Source organism: Ambystoma mexicanum, chromosome 3q, assembly GCF_040938575.1.
Source record: "Ambystoma mexicanum isolate Mex_15411 chromosome 3q, UKY_AmexF1_1, whole genome shotgun sequence".
NCBI lineage: Eukaryota > Metazoa > Chordata > Amphibia > Caudata > Ambystomatidae > Ambystoma > Ambystoma mexicanum.
Window position 1 is genome coordinate 611,145,827 of NC_090926.1, and position 16,918 is coordinate 611,162,744.

At 41.6% G+C, this 16,918-nt stretch overlaps 1 protein-coding gene across 5 annotated transcripts in view; it reads left to right on the forward strand.

The window, feature by feature from the left end:
* Nucleotides 1-16,918, forward strand: part of LOC138582830 (manganese-dependent ADP-ribose/CDP-alcohol diphosphatase-like) — a 181,042-nt gene that overhangs the window by 109,444 nt on the left and 54,680 nt on the right. For 4 of the 5 annotated variants that reach the window (XM_069654500.1, XM_069654501.1, XM_069654502.1 and 1 more), the window contains one exon: nucleotides 16,066-16,182. The exons of the other annotated variant lie outside the window; for it this stretch is intronic. In XM_069654500.1, coding sequence (XP_069510601.1) covers nucleotides 16,066-16,182 — 117 coding nt within the window. The remainder of the gene's footprint in view (nucleotides 1-16,065; nucleotides 16,183-16,918) is intronic. 5 annotated transcript variants of the gene reach the window in all.

Below are 16,918 nucleotides of genomic sequence, written 5' to 3' on the forward strand. Positions count from 1 at the left end.
GTGAAAGTTGACATGAGTTGCTCAAGAGGAGAGCATCTTTATATTGGAAGAACTGTTTGCTATAAATTGCATTACCCATGTTGGGTATAACGGAGAGCGGCTGTGTGACTAGGTTTGCTATCTAGTCTCCTGTTTCACATGTTTTTCGAGTCAGGGTGTCTCCAGACTCATCACAGCCAGCTCCTGTAAATGTTTCTTGATTTTTCAATACTTCATTCAAGATTTTTACTTTGCAGAATACCGTACTTAGAGTGTATCTACCCAGTGGTGCCCACTTATCTTTTTTTAGTACTGTACTATCTTGCCATATCATCCATGTGAGAAGGTCAATATCATGATGTACCAGATAGGAGGGCATACATATGATACTTTTCCGTTATCTGTGGAAACTGTAATATAATGACACTCAAAGTATATGCAGACTTTATCGTATAACATTACTGTGAGGATTTAATTTGAATTACGCAATATTATTGTGGTGAAGTCATTATCACCACACACCATCTGTGTTGGGACATCAATATTGTCACACACGCCATCTCTCTGGGGACTTCAATATCATGACACATCTAACTTGTGGGGATGTTAATACAAGCACAAACCATCTCTGTAAGGACCTCAGTACCATTGCATAACACTAGTTTGAGGATGTCAAAATAATCACTCAGAAATCCCAAGGGTACTTTAATAATCCAACACTAACTCAGTGGTGCCTCAGACCCCAACCCTGTAGGGACTTCAGTATTATTACACATCATCTCTGTGAGAATGTTATTGTCTCAGAATACCCCTTTCAGGACTTCCATAGCTCCTCATATAATCCCAGTTGAGTAGTCAATATAAATCAACCGTTTAGCAACTTTAATATCTTACAGATATAATACATCTCATACTGCAGGGACATGTGTACCATCATAGACAATCCCTGGGTTGACTCAAATATGATTACAGACCATGCATGCCCAGAATTATAGGCATCAGAGCGATCACATACAAAATATGCAAGAAATCACATAAATAAATAATAAACACAAGCAGCAAAAACTGTATTGCAACACTTTGCACTAATAAAATCGAAAGAGGCAACATATAAGCACAGAAGCACCATATAGGCAAACAAATAAAAACAAATATGCAACAAAGGCAACCCCCCAAAAACAAAAATGCAAACAAAGAAAATAAAACTTACCGTTGGGCATAAACAGATAAGATATTCAAACCATACCATAAACCATAAATTAAAATAAACTACAAAAATTATTTCATCCAATGAGGAGTGGTCCAGCACAATTCTCAAATTAGAGTCAGGTGGTACAATTATCAGACTCTAACAAAAGACAAACAATAAATAAAAATGCATCCAATCTCATAAAGTAGATACTCATTGGATTATATAAAACCTATGCTGAATCCACAATTACTTTCAGACTTGAGGGTCTAACTAAACAATTCTTACTACTCAAAAAGTATGGGAGGTGGTTTCTTCCACAGCCAACAGCTACGCAGTCTATGTTCTGAGAACACCATTCCTCCACTTGAATCCTCTGAAGGACCTTCAGATCAGGTGATCTAATAACCCCAGGCCCCATCCTCCTGTGTAACCACAATAAGACCTTGTTCATAAGGGCCTCTCTGGGTTCAGTCCTGGTTTCTCAACATTTGTAATGATGAAGATTCCTCTCTCAAAGATAAATCCTCTTACATTCTCATCAATAATCTCGGGCATATGGGCTTTATCAATACGAAAATTCCAAAGGAAACATGTTTTTTGTTTAAAGCTAGCATATCTAGAAGGGCATGGTTGCACTATCCCACCATATGAACTTCTGCCGCAGGAAGTATCAAAGGCTGGACATGAGAACAAAAAATACCTCCTGCCTATTAACAGATTTATGAGACATAGGATTGCCAACGGCTTCAACTATAACAGTTTGAAAAGTAATAACCCTTGTCCCTTGGAGGACTGTGTTCCCACCCTCTTCCACCAACGTACACCAGAATAGAAATATCCTTGAAATTATTGGACTGGGTCAAATCTTTCGCACCTTGAAACACTTGTGTATAGGTGCGTTATAAATGCCATATCATATGTGATAATACAATCCTTCAATGACTGCCATTTGCCCAATTCATTCCATTCCCTATCTAGATTTGAATGTAGTACAAATCATGATAGGCAATTCCCAGTAATCGCGGGGTCTGCTGTGAAGACGGCTAATGTTCCCACAAGTGGTTCATCAGCAGACTACATCCCCCTGCATATTCAATATTCCACTTTAATGAGTTAATGGACAAATAGGGTTTTAGAAACCGGGGCTGGATGTGTCTTATAAGAGCTAGAGTCCACACTGGTTCCATGATTCCCCCCTATGGTCAGTCGGCTTTGAAGTTTGTGCAACCACTTCACAGAAGGTTTCGGCGCCAGCATTCTTCTGCTCTCTGTCGCTGTTTATGCATGGCACTCAAAACAAGCACTACCCAAAGCCGATTCCTCCTTAAAAATTAGAGGGTGCAGGGACTACGAGGCTCAAGTAAAACAAGGTGAGACTCCTTGGCACTTGGAGCTCCATGTGAGACACATTTGTCAAACAATGTTGAATGAGTAGACCGTTTAGCATTGTTCTCATTACCGGAAGTCCCAGTACATGCTGATGGTAATATTCAGTGCTGGGGTAGCATAAGGGGCATTGCTATTATACTCATATATTCTAAGTTATCAGTCAGTAAGAAGCAACCCACTTCTCAGTACTTCAGACCAACCAAGCCGTCCAAATATGCACTCTGAAATGACTACAATGTGCCACCTACCAAAACTAGCAGAGACGCAAACTGTGAATCAAGTTTCACAAATCATTGAAGTACAGTTTGCATCCTTCCTCATCCTCTAACAACCACAGAATCATTTGTCATCATCACTGTGAGGATATTAATACCATGATGCATATCTGTGGGTACTTCAAAATCATTACGTACCATCTTTGTGAGTGCATGCATATCATGATATATCATCCCGGTCTGAACTTCCATATCATGACACCAGCTTTGTGGGAATCTTAATGTTGTGACACCCAAAAACTCCAGCATCATTGAATAACATGTGTGGGCACTTCATTTAAATTAAACACTATAACTGTGGTGTGGGCAATATCATTACAGTCACCATCTCTATAGGGACATTAATATTATCAAACACTCTCAATATGGTGGTTTTCATAACATCAAGAACTATCCCTTTGGGAACTAAATTATGGTCGCACAATCTTCCTGAAGGGTCTTACATTATAACACACTATCACATTGCAGATTTTATTTCCTTTTGAACCATCCATTTAGGGACACTGAGGCCCTCATTCCGAGTTTGGAGGTAGCCATAGCGCTATTTGCGCCATGGCTGCCTCCAAAATCGTGTCTGTGTCCGGTCTGGGTGAATGAGGACTTACCGGGACATTCGACCTGTGCAGACCCGGTAAGTCCCCATTCACCCGACCATTCCCATTTGAGCCCCCATAGGGCTCAATGGGAATGGGGAAGGCGCTAATTATGGGCCTGCTATAATTAGCGTCCTGGTCCCTTAGTGGGACCCGTAAAGAACGTGTGGTCCGACCACACGTCCTTTGCGGTTCCCGCTAAGGGACCTCGGAATTGGGCGGTAAGGGATTACCGGCACCGGTCTCCTTACCGGTGCCCGGTATCCCTTACTGCCCAACTCGGAATGACCCCTGAGTCTCATAACTAGTTGGCCAGTACTGGTAATAATGGCAGTATGTGCCAAATACTGCCATTTTTACTACACGTCAATCCAGAGGTATGTGGAAACATACTTCCAGCGGTATTGCAATGGAAAATTACCAGAGGTATTTTGAGTTGAAATTTCCAAGAGGAAATCCAACAATGTCGACCTACACCCCAGAGGTAGAGGTAAACCTTTAAAAATTGTGCCAACAGTATTTTAAACTTTTTTCTCTGTGTAGAAGGGAAACACATACAGTGAAAAAAAAATTAAATGGTACCATTGTAAGGAGACTAGAAATGTGGCCATTTCTGATCCTCTCTCATAACTTTACATATCCAATCAATAGAATCAATTGCATGATGATTTTGCCAATTTAAAGAAATCTACATTAGTGGTATTTACCACTACAGTACATTATCAATTTCTGCCATCAATATGATGGAGGAGTGGGATGAGAACAGAAACCCTGAGTGCAGCTTGTGGGAGACCACTCACCTGCTTTTCCTGCGAGGGATTAAGAGGGGACATGTGAACCACCCTGTAGTGCACATCTCTTGAAGTGAGTTGATGAGATACATGTTATCAGGTGACACCAGGAAGGAGTGAAAGGAACTACAAAACCCTGAGAGTAGCCTTATTTTGTTTTTACAGCATTTAGTTTATTAGAAACTTTCACCAAAATGTGATAAACAATTAAGAGCAATAAGTTAAAAAAAAACAGAGCAACAACACGATATTATGCTCATTAAAGTACCATAAAAAGTTAAAAGGATACAAGGTCACAATGCAAAAATACACAATACGTACAATTTTAAAATTTAATCGAAAAGAAATCTATATAAACGCTTCCCTTCTCAAAACCAAAGTCATCCTATCGGCTAAAATCCAGCTCTCCCTGCGGTCTGCTTACTCTACTTAAACCAATTTAAACATTTCATCTATGAATTTTGTCAACGTAAAAACCACTTTAAAATGTTCTCTCCAGCACAAATGATCCCACCATTCAGATGCGCTACTGGAGGGTGTTTCCTGTACAAACTCCCCCAAGATTTGTGTTCTCAAGTTTGTCGAAGATGGACAGTAAAGTGTCAAGTGCTTCAGTGTTTCTTTGTGGGCCTTGCAGAGCCTGCATTCTCCCTGGTTGTCTGACATGGTTATGATCATTAAGGATCTCTCAAGTATGATTAAGGTTCACCCTCAATCTCATAAAGATAGCACGCTTTTGCAGACTAGGTATTTTTAAAAGGTATTTAAGCAATGTTTTCAAAGGTTTTGATTCTTTACCTAGATGTTCAAATAATTTATATTGTGTCTAAAGTGTTTCTGTGGAGATCCTGTCCCAGTCCCATATTTTCTTTTTAGTAGTGTCGGGGTTGGACTTCAACAGCTCCTCAGTAACGTCGGCATAGTGCAATATTGCGGTGCAAAGCTACAGCCACAATTCCAAAACCCCATCCAACTTACTTCCTTCTTTGGGTTTTAGTACATAAAATTATGTGGGCGGCTTCTCTACGATTATTTTCCGGTACAGCAATAGGGTCTTCCAAGCCACTATAGCATATATTGAGAGTCCTCCTAGTTCATGCCTTCTGATTACTATTGGAACACTTCTTGGTAAGTGGAGTATTCTTTTGAAAAAGAGGCCTTCAACGTTGGCCAAATTTCACATGATGATCATAGCGAGGCATCCGATCAATATTGTTAAGCGACTTCAATTCAGCAATCCCACTAAGTCAGTGCCTCGTCTGGGACGCCCACGGGAAGCCCTTATTTATATATTTTTATGACAAGTTCTACTCTGGATGATAAACCCTTATATAACACCCCTTCTTAGAATCCCCCTGACCCCACTGAGCCAAGAAGTAGGTTTGTTTTGCAAATTAAAAAGGTTTATTTGAAAAATTAAACAATAGATATATATCACACTTTTATAATAAATTAATATTTGATATCACACTTAGACATATGACAGTGATCAACAATGGATGATGTTATACTAGCACACTGGTTTAATTACTTAGGAGTAGTATAGAGGATAAGGTAGCTGAGAATGCTTTATATGGTACAAGGAAATGCAAGGTGGAAAAGAAGCAACACAGGGATAAACTTGATATGATTTCAGCAAAAGATAATAGAATCACTTTTTCTCTGACAATTCACTCCCCCCCTATGCAATGTAAGGAGATGGAAGTAACACACCCAGTCTTCAGGAATACAATCACAGTACAATACGAATTCAGTTCCCCCCTAGCCAGCTTAGAGAAACAGGGAAGATTTTAAACACAGTCAAAGTACTTTAAAGGTGGTATGCAAAGAAGGGAAAAATATGCTAAAAATGAAAAAATGATTTTAATTCCCTCTAGAGGTTCAGGGTGAGTGAGAGATACTTTAAATCAGTTCAGGCCAGCCCTATCAATGATTCAGGGCTGGTTACCAGGTTGAAAACGGAATTCCGTAATGGAAGCAAAAGACAAATATTTTTACACGTGGCTGAAATGAAACAAAATGTCAAATCGCGGCAATTTAGTCGCGTGCGTCGAGCGCAATTACGAAGGAACTATAAGGAGTAGCAAGTCGGTTTAGAGCTTCAAAATAAAAGTTACATCTCGCTTCTATCACAAACGGTTCAAGAGATACGGACGATTTTGTGAAGGTAGATTCTCAAAATAAAAGTAAAGCTCAGAATGACAGATGACAGTTTTGCAGCTTTGACTCAAAAGGAGGAACACTATTTCTATGATGCAGTTCTCAATAGGTTAAAATAGTTTGAATTAGATTATTTTAAACTAAGAGATTGGTTTTGCACAGTTCTGGCTGAGTACTCACACTATATTTTGGACAGGAATGCGACTTTGTCACGGATCGGGTCAGGATTGGCTGCAGTTCTCTCGCCACTGGGTACTGGTTCTCTGGTTCTGCTCACAGCGATCTGGGTCAGCTCTCAGCACTGCACAGCGATCTGGTCTCTCTGGTCTCTGGAGATTGATGGATTTGAAGTCTGGAGTCTCCCGGCAAAGCTTCCCGCAAGAAAGTGGAAAGTGAATGTCCCTACCTGGGTTCCAGTGGCTCTTTTTATGTCTTTTGAAAATGGGTGTGGATGCTAACTTTCTTTGCCCAACCCACTCACGATTTGATAGGTCAAGGATTTCTCTTTCACCTGATTTGAGAAGGGAGCAGTGAGTCAGAGTGAGTCAGAGTCTTACAGTCTATTGAAGAAACGCCCCTTTGCTTTTACCTTAGAAAATCCTTTTCATAACTAAACATTTCCCAGATACACAAGTGGTTGACATTACATGTACAGATTGCAGATGACTTGAGGTACATTCTTGTTCAACTCTGAACCTCCTAAGAGCTTGCATTCAAAAATGACAACTTATTTTCGTGTTTACTTGGTTTACCCATATCGGACGTTTACCAAAAATGGCACAAATGTACACCACCTTTCTACACATATTCCAGTAAATTTTCATTTTTCTAGCGTGAACCCCGTGTCTGCAATCTCCATAATTCATGGGGTTTTGCCTCAGAACATGGTACAGAGTTCTAACACCTCTTAAAATGCGCACAGAAAAAGCACAAGAATGATGATGATGATATTTATATAATGTTTACAAGTCCGCACTATGAATTATCCATCTTTTTAAAATTATGCTCTGGCTCCAAAGGGGTGTGGTTTTCCAAAGCACATGGTGGAATTTCTGGTTTATCCACTTCCCCCAAGCTCAGCTTACTCACAGAGGCACTTCTCCTCCCACTTCTCTCAAGAGGAAGCTATTTTACGACCTCCCCAATATAACATTTGCCTGAGCCCAAGACAGTGCTTTGTTCAGTTTCCCGCAGTCCCCAGGTGCTCCTCCCCTAATCCAATCGGAGAGGTGTCATCTCCTTTTGGCAGGGGCAGCAGAATGCAACCAGGCCTGGGAACACAGCTGCTGATCAAGTTTCAACTCCTGTCGGGGGTAGTTGTCAGGCAGAATTCAATCTCTTTAAGCCAGGCTTCAGCTAAATGTCACTTTGGTTCCCAGTTTTCTACATTCAAACCAAACTTGCAATTTTTACACATGCAGCTAGAACACTGATTCTAAGTTCAAAACTATGACATTTAAACAATTGCAACCTATGTGACACTCAAAAGTAGGTCACTCATTTATTCTAAACAATTTGATTTTAGTGGCTTTAAACCCAAATTCACTTAAGCTGCTGACATCCCCAGTGTGGGGAAAGAAAGAAAGCCTGCTCCTTTCTTGCCAGAGCATCTTCCACCCTCCTGGTGTGCTCTAACAAGTTCTAATGCTCTTTTTGGAGGTCACCCAGCCCCTGAGGGCCACGTGATTTCCTTCAATTTTTTTCTTTTAATTGACAGACTTCCTGTCCTAAGGTGTCCCTTTCCTGACTAAGAGCCTGCATCTGTGCCGCCAGGTCGTCCCTCTGCCTTTGAAAGGCACCAGATTTCTGGCGTTCTTGATCAAACTCTGCCTGGGTATCCAGGTCTTTCAAAATTAATTTATTGTTTTCCTCTTTCTCTCTGTCTAGTCGGATTTGACTAGACAGAGAGAAACCTGCTCTGTTAAAGTCTAGTTGTTGCTCCAGCTTTTTCTGGTTCTGCAGTAGGGAGTCCAAATCTTCTTGGTACTCCTTCTGCAAGGCCAGAAATCTGGTATCCTGGTCAGCCTTTTCCTGTTGCAGGATATCCATATCCTCCTTTATCTTATAATATACTGCCTACTATCATTTTCTGACTCCTGGCTCCTCTGCAGCCTCTGCTCAGAAGAGACCAGGTCAGATTGGGCCTTCTCTAATGCCATCAGTTGCCTATTTGCCAGATCTTAGCCTTCAGCACATTTGCCTTGTATGGCTCCCATATGTAAATATAAGTATGCCGCTACCCTGGCAATCTTGTTGTGCTCATCCTTGGCCTTAGGGGCCATATATAGTTCACTCAGGGCCACATGTAAGGGACCCTGATCTATCCATATATCTGACTCTGTTTCAGTGATCTGCGGTGCGATTGCCTGCAACCAGACCGCCTGGTCCTGATGAGCCCACTCACCTCTCACGAATAGCTTATGTAAGAGGTGTTCTCTGGCTATTTTGATATCTACCAAGGTCGTCATTCTGGAACTTGATTTCCTTCCTGACTTACAGAAGTTTGTATTTTATTTTGCAAAACAGACCGTTTCCTTAGAGCGTTCCTTTGAGGGGTGTTTTTACAGTGTAACACGGCGTGGTGATCCAACAGAATTTATATATTCTGTCAGTTAGCACACTGTATTAATCTGCACAAGTGATAGATCTAATCCAGAATCCCCGGCTATGAGCCCCCACTCTGTTAAGCGACTTCAATTCAGCAATCCCACTAAGTCAGTGCCTCGTCTGGGACGCCCAAGGGAAGCCCTTATTTATATATTTTTATGACAAGTTCTACTCTGGATGATAAACCCTTATATAACGCCCCTCTCTTAGAATCCCATTGAGCCAAGAAGTAGGTTTGTTTTGCAAATGAAAAAGGTTTTTTTGAAAAATTAAACAATAGATATATATCACACTTTTATAATAAATTAATATTTGATATCACACTTAGACATATGACAGTGATCAACAATGGATGATGTTATACTAGCACACTGGTTTAATTACTTAAGAGTAGTATAGAGGATAAGGTAGCTGAGACTGCTTTATATGGTAAAAGGAAATGCAAGGTGGAAAAGAAGCAACACAGGGATAAACTTAATATGATTTCAGCAAAAGATAATAGAATCACTTTTTCTCTGACAATTCACCCCCCCCCCTATGCAATGTAAGGCGATGGAAGTAACACACACAGTCTTCAGGAATACAATCACAGTACAATACGAATTCAGTTCCCACCTAGCAAGCTTAGAGAAACAGGGAAGATTTTAAACACAGGCAAAGTACTTTAAAGGTGGTATGCAAAGAAGGGAAAATATACTAAAAATGATTTTAATTCCCTCTAGAGGTTCAGGGTGAGTGAGAGATACTTTAAATCAGTTCAGGCCAGCCCTATCAATGATTCAGGGCTGGTTACCAGGTTGAAAACGGAATTCCTTAATGGAAGCACAAGACAAATATTTTTACACGTGGCTGAAATGAAACAAAATGTCAAATCGCGGCAATTTAGTCGCGTGCGTCGAGCGCAATTACAAAGGAACCATAAGGAGTAGCAAGTCGGTTTAGAGCTTGTTCGAAAGCTTAGAATCCCAGCTTCAAATTAAAAGTTACATCTCGCTTCTATCACAAACGGACGATTTTGTGAAGGTAGATTCTCAAAATAAAAGTAAAGCCCAGAATGACAGATGACAGTTTTGCAGCTTTGAATCAAAAGGAGGAACGCCGTTTCTATGATGCAGTTCTCAATAGGTTAAACTAGTTTGAATTAGATTATGTTAAACTAAGAGATTGGTTTTGCACAGTTCTGGCTGAGTACTCGCACTATATTTTGGACAGGAATGCGACTTCGTCACGGATCGGGTCAGGATTGGCTGCAGTTCTCTCGCCACTGGGTACTGGTTCTCTGGTTCTGCTCACAGCGATCTGGGTCAGCTCTCAGCACTGCACAGCGATCTGGTCTCTCTGGATCTCTGGTCTCTCTGGATCTCTGGTCTCTCTGGATCTCTGGTCTCTGGAGATTGATGGATTTGAAGTCTGGAGTCTCCCGGCAAAGCGTCCCGCAAGAAAGTGGAAAGTGAATGTCCCTATCTGGGTTCCAGTGGCTCTTTTTATGTCTTTTGAAAATGGGTGTGGATGCTAACTTTCTTTGCCCAACCCACTCACGATTTGATAGGTCAAGGATTTCTCTTTGACCTGATTTGAGAAGGGAGCAGTGAGTCAGAGTCTTACAGTCTATTGAAGAAACGCCCCTTGCTTTTACCTTAGAAAATCCTTTTCATAACTAAACATATTTCCCAGATAAACAAGTGGTTGACATTACATGTACAGATTGCAGATGACTTGAGGTACATTCTTGTTCAACTCTGAACCTCCTAAGAGCTTGCATTAAAAAATGACAACTTATTTTCGTTTTTAGTTGGTTTACCAATATCGGACGTTTACCAAAAATGGCACAAATGTACACCGCCTTTCTACACATATTCCAGTAAATTTTCATTTTTCTAGCGTGAACCCTGTGTCTGCAATCTCCATAGTTCATGGGGTTTTGCCTCAGAACATGGTACAGAGTTCTAACACCTCTTAAAATGTGCACAGAAAAGGCACAAGAATGATGATGATGATGATATTTATATAATTTTTACAAGTCCGCACTATGAATTATCCATCTTTTTAAAATTATGCTCTGGCCCCAAAGGGGTGTGGTTTTCCAAAGCACATGGTGGAATTTCTGGTTTATCCACTTCCCCCAAGCTCAGCTTACTCACAGAGGCACTTCTCCTCCCACTTCTCTCAAGAGGAAGCTATTTTGCGACCTCCCCCAATATAACATTTGCCTGAGCCGAAGACAGTGCTTTGTTCAGTTTCCCGCAGTCCCCAGGTGCTCCTCCTCTAATCCAATCAGAGAGGTGTTATCTCCTTTTGGCAGGGGCAGCAGAATGCAACCAGGCCTGGGAACACAGCTGCTGATCAAGTTTCAACTCCTGTCGGGGGTAGTTGTCAGGCAGAAACATTTCGATTTTAGTGGCTTTAAACCCAAATTCACTTAAGCTGCTGACATCCCCAGCTATTTTCAATACATACATTAGACAATTACTTCCTTCAAGTCATTTCAGAATATAGTTTTACATTGTATTCACCTCTTAGGAAGTCTTTCTTTGGCCTGGTTTGGTTCATTTTGTTCAGTTTTACACAAGTGTCTGGTGGTTTTAAAACGCCAGCTTTCTGGTAGTGGTGAGCACCAGTATTGCAACCCTTTTTGACATTAATAACAACAGATTTTGAACAGCACCATATTCCTTAGCACTGATTTCGCTCATGGCGCTTCTGGCCCCTCGCGTTCACACTGGTGGGTGGCAGGTCAGGCGGCCATTTTGTTGTGCGAAAAAACTGTGCAGTTCTCCAGGAATCTGGTGCAAATGTGGGCTTTTCCACCCTCTCGGATTTCCTAAGCCCACAGCACCAATTGTTGCAGCATAACAGTCCAAACGTGGGTCAGGACACCCAACAAGATGCTATAATTGGAATTACATTTTGCTTATAAAATTTTAAAACCGGGAGGAGTGGGAACTTGTCAAACGTCTTGTGTATGATAAGCCCTTCGGTAGCTAGGTTCTTCATCTTGGCTTTTAATTGCAGTTTGCAAGGGTTATTGTCTAGGCTAGAGTTTATCTGGATTCCCAGGTGTCTAACATTTCCCACTATATTCACCCTTTCATTTCCCAGTGGCCAAGTGAAGGGGTTACGTTTGTGCCCTTTTAGGCTTTCTAGAACCAGTATCATCGATTTCGATGCATTTACTTTCAGGCCGTTCTTTTGAATGTAGGCCTGTAGGGCATTTAATTTTCTAATTTTCTTTGTAGGCCGATTGGTGTCTGATCCAGAACAACCAAGTCATCTGCATATAGCAAAATATCTCCTGGATCCCTGTTAATCCTAAATGGAAATGCACCATTGCCCTCCATCGTCGCCTTTAAATTGGATATAAATAAATTAAACAGCTCTTGGGCGAGTGGGCAACCATGTTTCAAGCCATCAATGTAGGGATTTCTCTAGATAGAAGGCCCTTCTGGGACAGTCTGACCTGCATAGACGTATTAGAATACAGTGCCCTAATTGGAGCCAAAAGGTCACTGGGGCAGTCCCATGCAGCCAATTCTGCCCATAACAGATCACGATCAATACTATTAAATGCCTGGGCAAAGTTAACAAACGATATATACATTTTCCCCTTACAAGTCCGGGTTGTCTCCCATCATAATGTCCCGAATCAGTCATCCAGCACTTCAGTCTGACCAGGATGAGGGATGCAAAAATCTTCCCCAAAACATCAAGAAGGGCAATAGGATGGTAGTATTTTGGATCTGCCATACAACCCTTCATAAAGATCGGGACAACCACCAACCTTTTCCAGTAATCTGGCACCACCTTCCTTGCCATGATCTCATTGAATAGGCTCATAAAGAAAGATGCCCACTTTCCGGAACTTGTCTAAGCTCTAGATTCAAAAGACCATCCATCCTCAGGAATTACTATCAACCCCAGGTCTTCCTCTTTCATAATGCCCAAGTTCCACTTTGCCCCTTCCGTTGTCAAATGCTTAAACAGCAAATGCAACCCTGTGAAAGAAATGGTTGCGGTGTACCAGCAGATTAGCTGTCCTTTCAGATGGGCTTAACACACAATAGATCCACTGTGCCAAGTGCACATGCACCACAAGTTGCCACTGCACAACCTGCAGGCATCAGTGGTCACCGTTTTGCATTCCACTTTCCACAAGTTGAACAGGCTATGTGAGCAGTGCAATGCCATCACACATTATTGCAACACTCAGCACAGTTTTAGAAGGGGTATTATTAGCACTGTGTCATTCACAGCTGCTAACTAATGTCTGCTCCAGGCTACAACCTTTCAAGGAGCCCACTAATTGGGTTATCCATCATAACATCACTGAGTGAGGTTCTCTCTCTGGCATACCTGTATAGGCCTAACCTGACCAACACAGTGATGGCTCTTGCTAGTGAATGTGGTACTGAAGTGACATGGCTGGTGAGAGACCTGCCTTTAATCTTGCAGGAGGATCCATGGGTAGTTGGATATAAAGATAACATTGAGAAGCTGCTGACTTCCTTTGGAAACCTTGGGTTCAAATTAAAAGGGGCTGCACTTAATCTGCATGTTTTAGGGGAATTGAATTCACAGCAATCGTCATGAGGAGGAGAAACTGCACATTTACAAGGATTCTCTGCTGCAGTGCTTGCAACATCAATAAGAGAGAATGCAGGTAGCAGAAATAACATCAACCAGTCAGCATTGTGCCAACTACAGCGGGCATGTCAAGGTCCTGGGAGAGGAAGCTGTGGGACGCACTCCTCAGTGACAAATGCATTTTGAATGCAGATAGATCATCAACAGAAAAAAGACAGTGGACCAGCAGCCCGACAGATACTTGATTCCCATGTACTCTAAACATCACCTCTGGGAAGGGATGAAGGCACTTTTAAGTATTGGTACATCAAGTGCTCTGTCTTGTTAGCAGAACTTGTGTGAGTTGGTGTACAATTTCTAAGGTGCCCCCTGCCATTGTGCACTCAAAGAGTTTTTACTGAGACCGTGGCTATTGGTTCTAACCACAGGTGTAGCCTCAGTGTTCCATGTTTAATAATTGACAGTTATAAAAAGCAATGAGCACATGACAGTGCAAGACTTTGGAATGACATCCACACACGTTGAACTTGCCAGCACGGATGAGACATCGATTAGTTTAGCGATTAAAGTCGGCTGCCCCCTCAGACCCGCTGCCACTGTCAGTGATGAAAGACATTTCCACTGATCTTCTGGGCGAGATCACCAAGGCCATTAACGTGTCCTGTCAGTTAGGTCACATCCCTAGGGAGTTGAAACAAGCTATAGTCATTCCTCTTCTCAAGAAGCCCTCCTTCGACCCTTCACTCCCTTCAAATATTCATCCAATTTCACTATTGCCTTTCTTCATGAAGCTTCTTGAGACCTTGAACTCTCGACTTCGTTCATCTTTTTTGGAGATTGCAGAGTTCTTTGACTCCTTTCAGTCCGGTTTTCGGTCAGGCCGGGGCACAGAGTGTCCTAGTGTCGGTCCTGGACGACTTGGCTGGGATGTTCGATGTGTGTGTATTGGTTGCCCTGATTTTGCTCGATCTGTCTGTGGCATTCGATACCGTCGACCATCCCACCTTGCTGGCCCTCCTAGCCCAGGCTGGCATCTCCAGCCATACATATATATATATATATATATATATGTATCACACCCCACACCACACCACATATGTGCACACACTGCTGCAAGGTCAGGTCTCTACATGTGCTCTGCCATCAGCGCAACACACATGCAACACGCTGCAGCCCAAGCACTGTGCACACACTGCCCCAGCACCACAAACACACACGCACAGCCACAGCGGAGTGGGACTTTAAAGTGCTAACTGGGCATACTTGATTTTGGGATTACTGTGATTTCTGGGCATATTGGTAATTGTGTTGCCCCCTTCTAAATACTATTGTTTGCATGTTTGCGTATGTTAATAACTCTGGTATGATGATAAATATTAATGAGCACAGATGCATCATATGATCCTAGTTCTGACCTATCCAGCAGTATTGGGTGATGCTATTTCGTATTCTGCACTTTAATTTGTTCGATTTACCTTACACGTTCTGGTTTTCTTACAAGCCATTTCCCTACCTTAATTCCTGCAATACAAACTGGTTTCCATCCAGCCCAATCTACATAAAGGGCCCTTCAGCTTCTTACTAATATTCTCATATTCTCCCTTCCTCCTGTAATTTTAATATGTCTTCTAATTATTGTGGACCCATCTATAGCTTTCGATATGCTGAATCATTCTAATCTTTGTTCCTCTCTTTGTTTCTTTGGTGTATCTGGGTCTGCTCTTTCCTGGGCCAACAACTCATCTTCTCACTACGTTTCGGGTTTTCCTAAGGCTGAGTGCTTGTCTCTTTATTATTCACTCTATGTACTTGTCCTCTCTATTCTGTCAGCATATGGAGGTTGTTATTGACCTCCTCTCAGCTAATCGAAATGTTCAGAGTGCAGTCAATAACTACTGGTATTGACTCCATTCTGAACATACTGACTTCAAAAGCAGTCACGGAAACAATAATGCAATGTCCAGGCTAGATGTCTTTCAACAAAACACTTCCCCTCTAGGAGGACCTGTTTTCTTTCACTGAAACATCCTACTTAACATACCACAGAGAAAGCTAAAACATGGGGGGAAATGCTTTCACTTTCTTAAAGAGAAACCGTTTACTTTTACACAACCCCAAATATATGCTCATGTTAATCCCTCTCCAGTTTAACCAAGTTTGCAATTGAAGTGCTTAATTTAGGAAGACAACCGTGTTATTTAAGTACCACGAAATAAAACCACATTTCATTTGAGTTTGTCAATTTATTTTCTCATTATTAAAATAACGTTTTTTACTTCGCCATCCATACAATACCACTGTGTGCTGATTATAGACATCTGAAGGGGTCTTTCCTAACTACATTTGTGCAAAGCAGACCCACTTTTAATTGTTACACTTCAGTTCTTTCGTAGCGTTTCCCTAATCTGAGCGTACAATATTACCCTACAATGCAAGTAATCCAATTATGGCGCAGGACAAGCAAAATGATGGCTCTTCCATGTTCTTCTCTGTCCTAGGACTTTTGGAAAATCAGTTCGTTCAGTATAATGGAGGATTCAGCAAGGACCAACTGGACTGGATGAAGGGGGTTCTGTCTTTTTCCGATGAAAAAGGAGAAAAGGTTGTGGTGGTCGGTAGGTTTCCATTACTTACATGTGCTGATTTTCTTTTCATACATTCGCCTGCAAGCAAAATACCTTTGAATGCATCTGTATCATGGCCATTGCCTAGCACGTATAGATTCTGATGGAACTTTTCTCTTTTCTGTTTATTTGCTTAGGTTTTCGATTTTAGCCAAGTGATTCGAGCGCACGGTACAGGTTTTGAGTTTCAATGCAAACTGCATGATTATCGAAAACTTGGCAAACGTACTAGAGTTTTGTTCTATATCTACCCAAGACACTCTTTGACTGGAGTAATGCTATTCACATCACCACAACCTCCTTTTTGTTGAGAAATGATAGCATAGGACATGACTCCCATTCCTTCCGATCTGATAAAACTGCATTTCGACTGCAATGCAGGATTTTCCCAATTATGATCCTATTCACAGCCAACCTCTCAGAAGTAATGCATGCACAGTAAGATGAAAGAAGACTAATTTGGTGCCAACAGTAAATCTGTTGGTACCAAATTTCAGGTACTCATTTTGTCCAAGTATTTGTAACGCTTTGAGTCAGTTGTATGGCTGCAGAGCCTCACCCCACTCCTTCCCTTTGCGTTCTAGGTGACACATGGATGTTTCAAATGCATTTTCAGTTTGACCCGCAGAAGTAGTGTTTCTCAAACATCAGCCAACGTTCTATGCAATATTTTTGGAATGTTTCACTGCAACTTAGTCGAATTGTCAACACTGGCAGGTTACTGGTA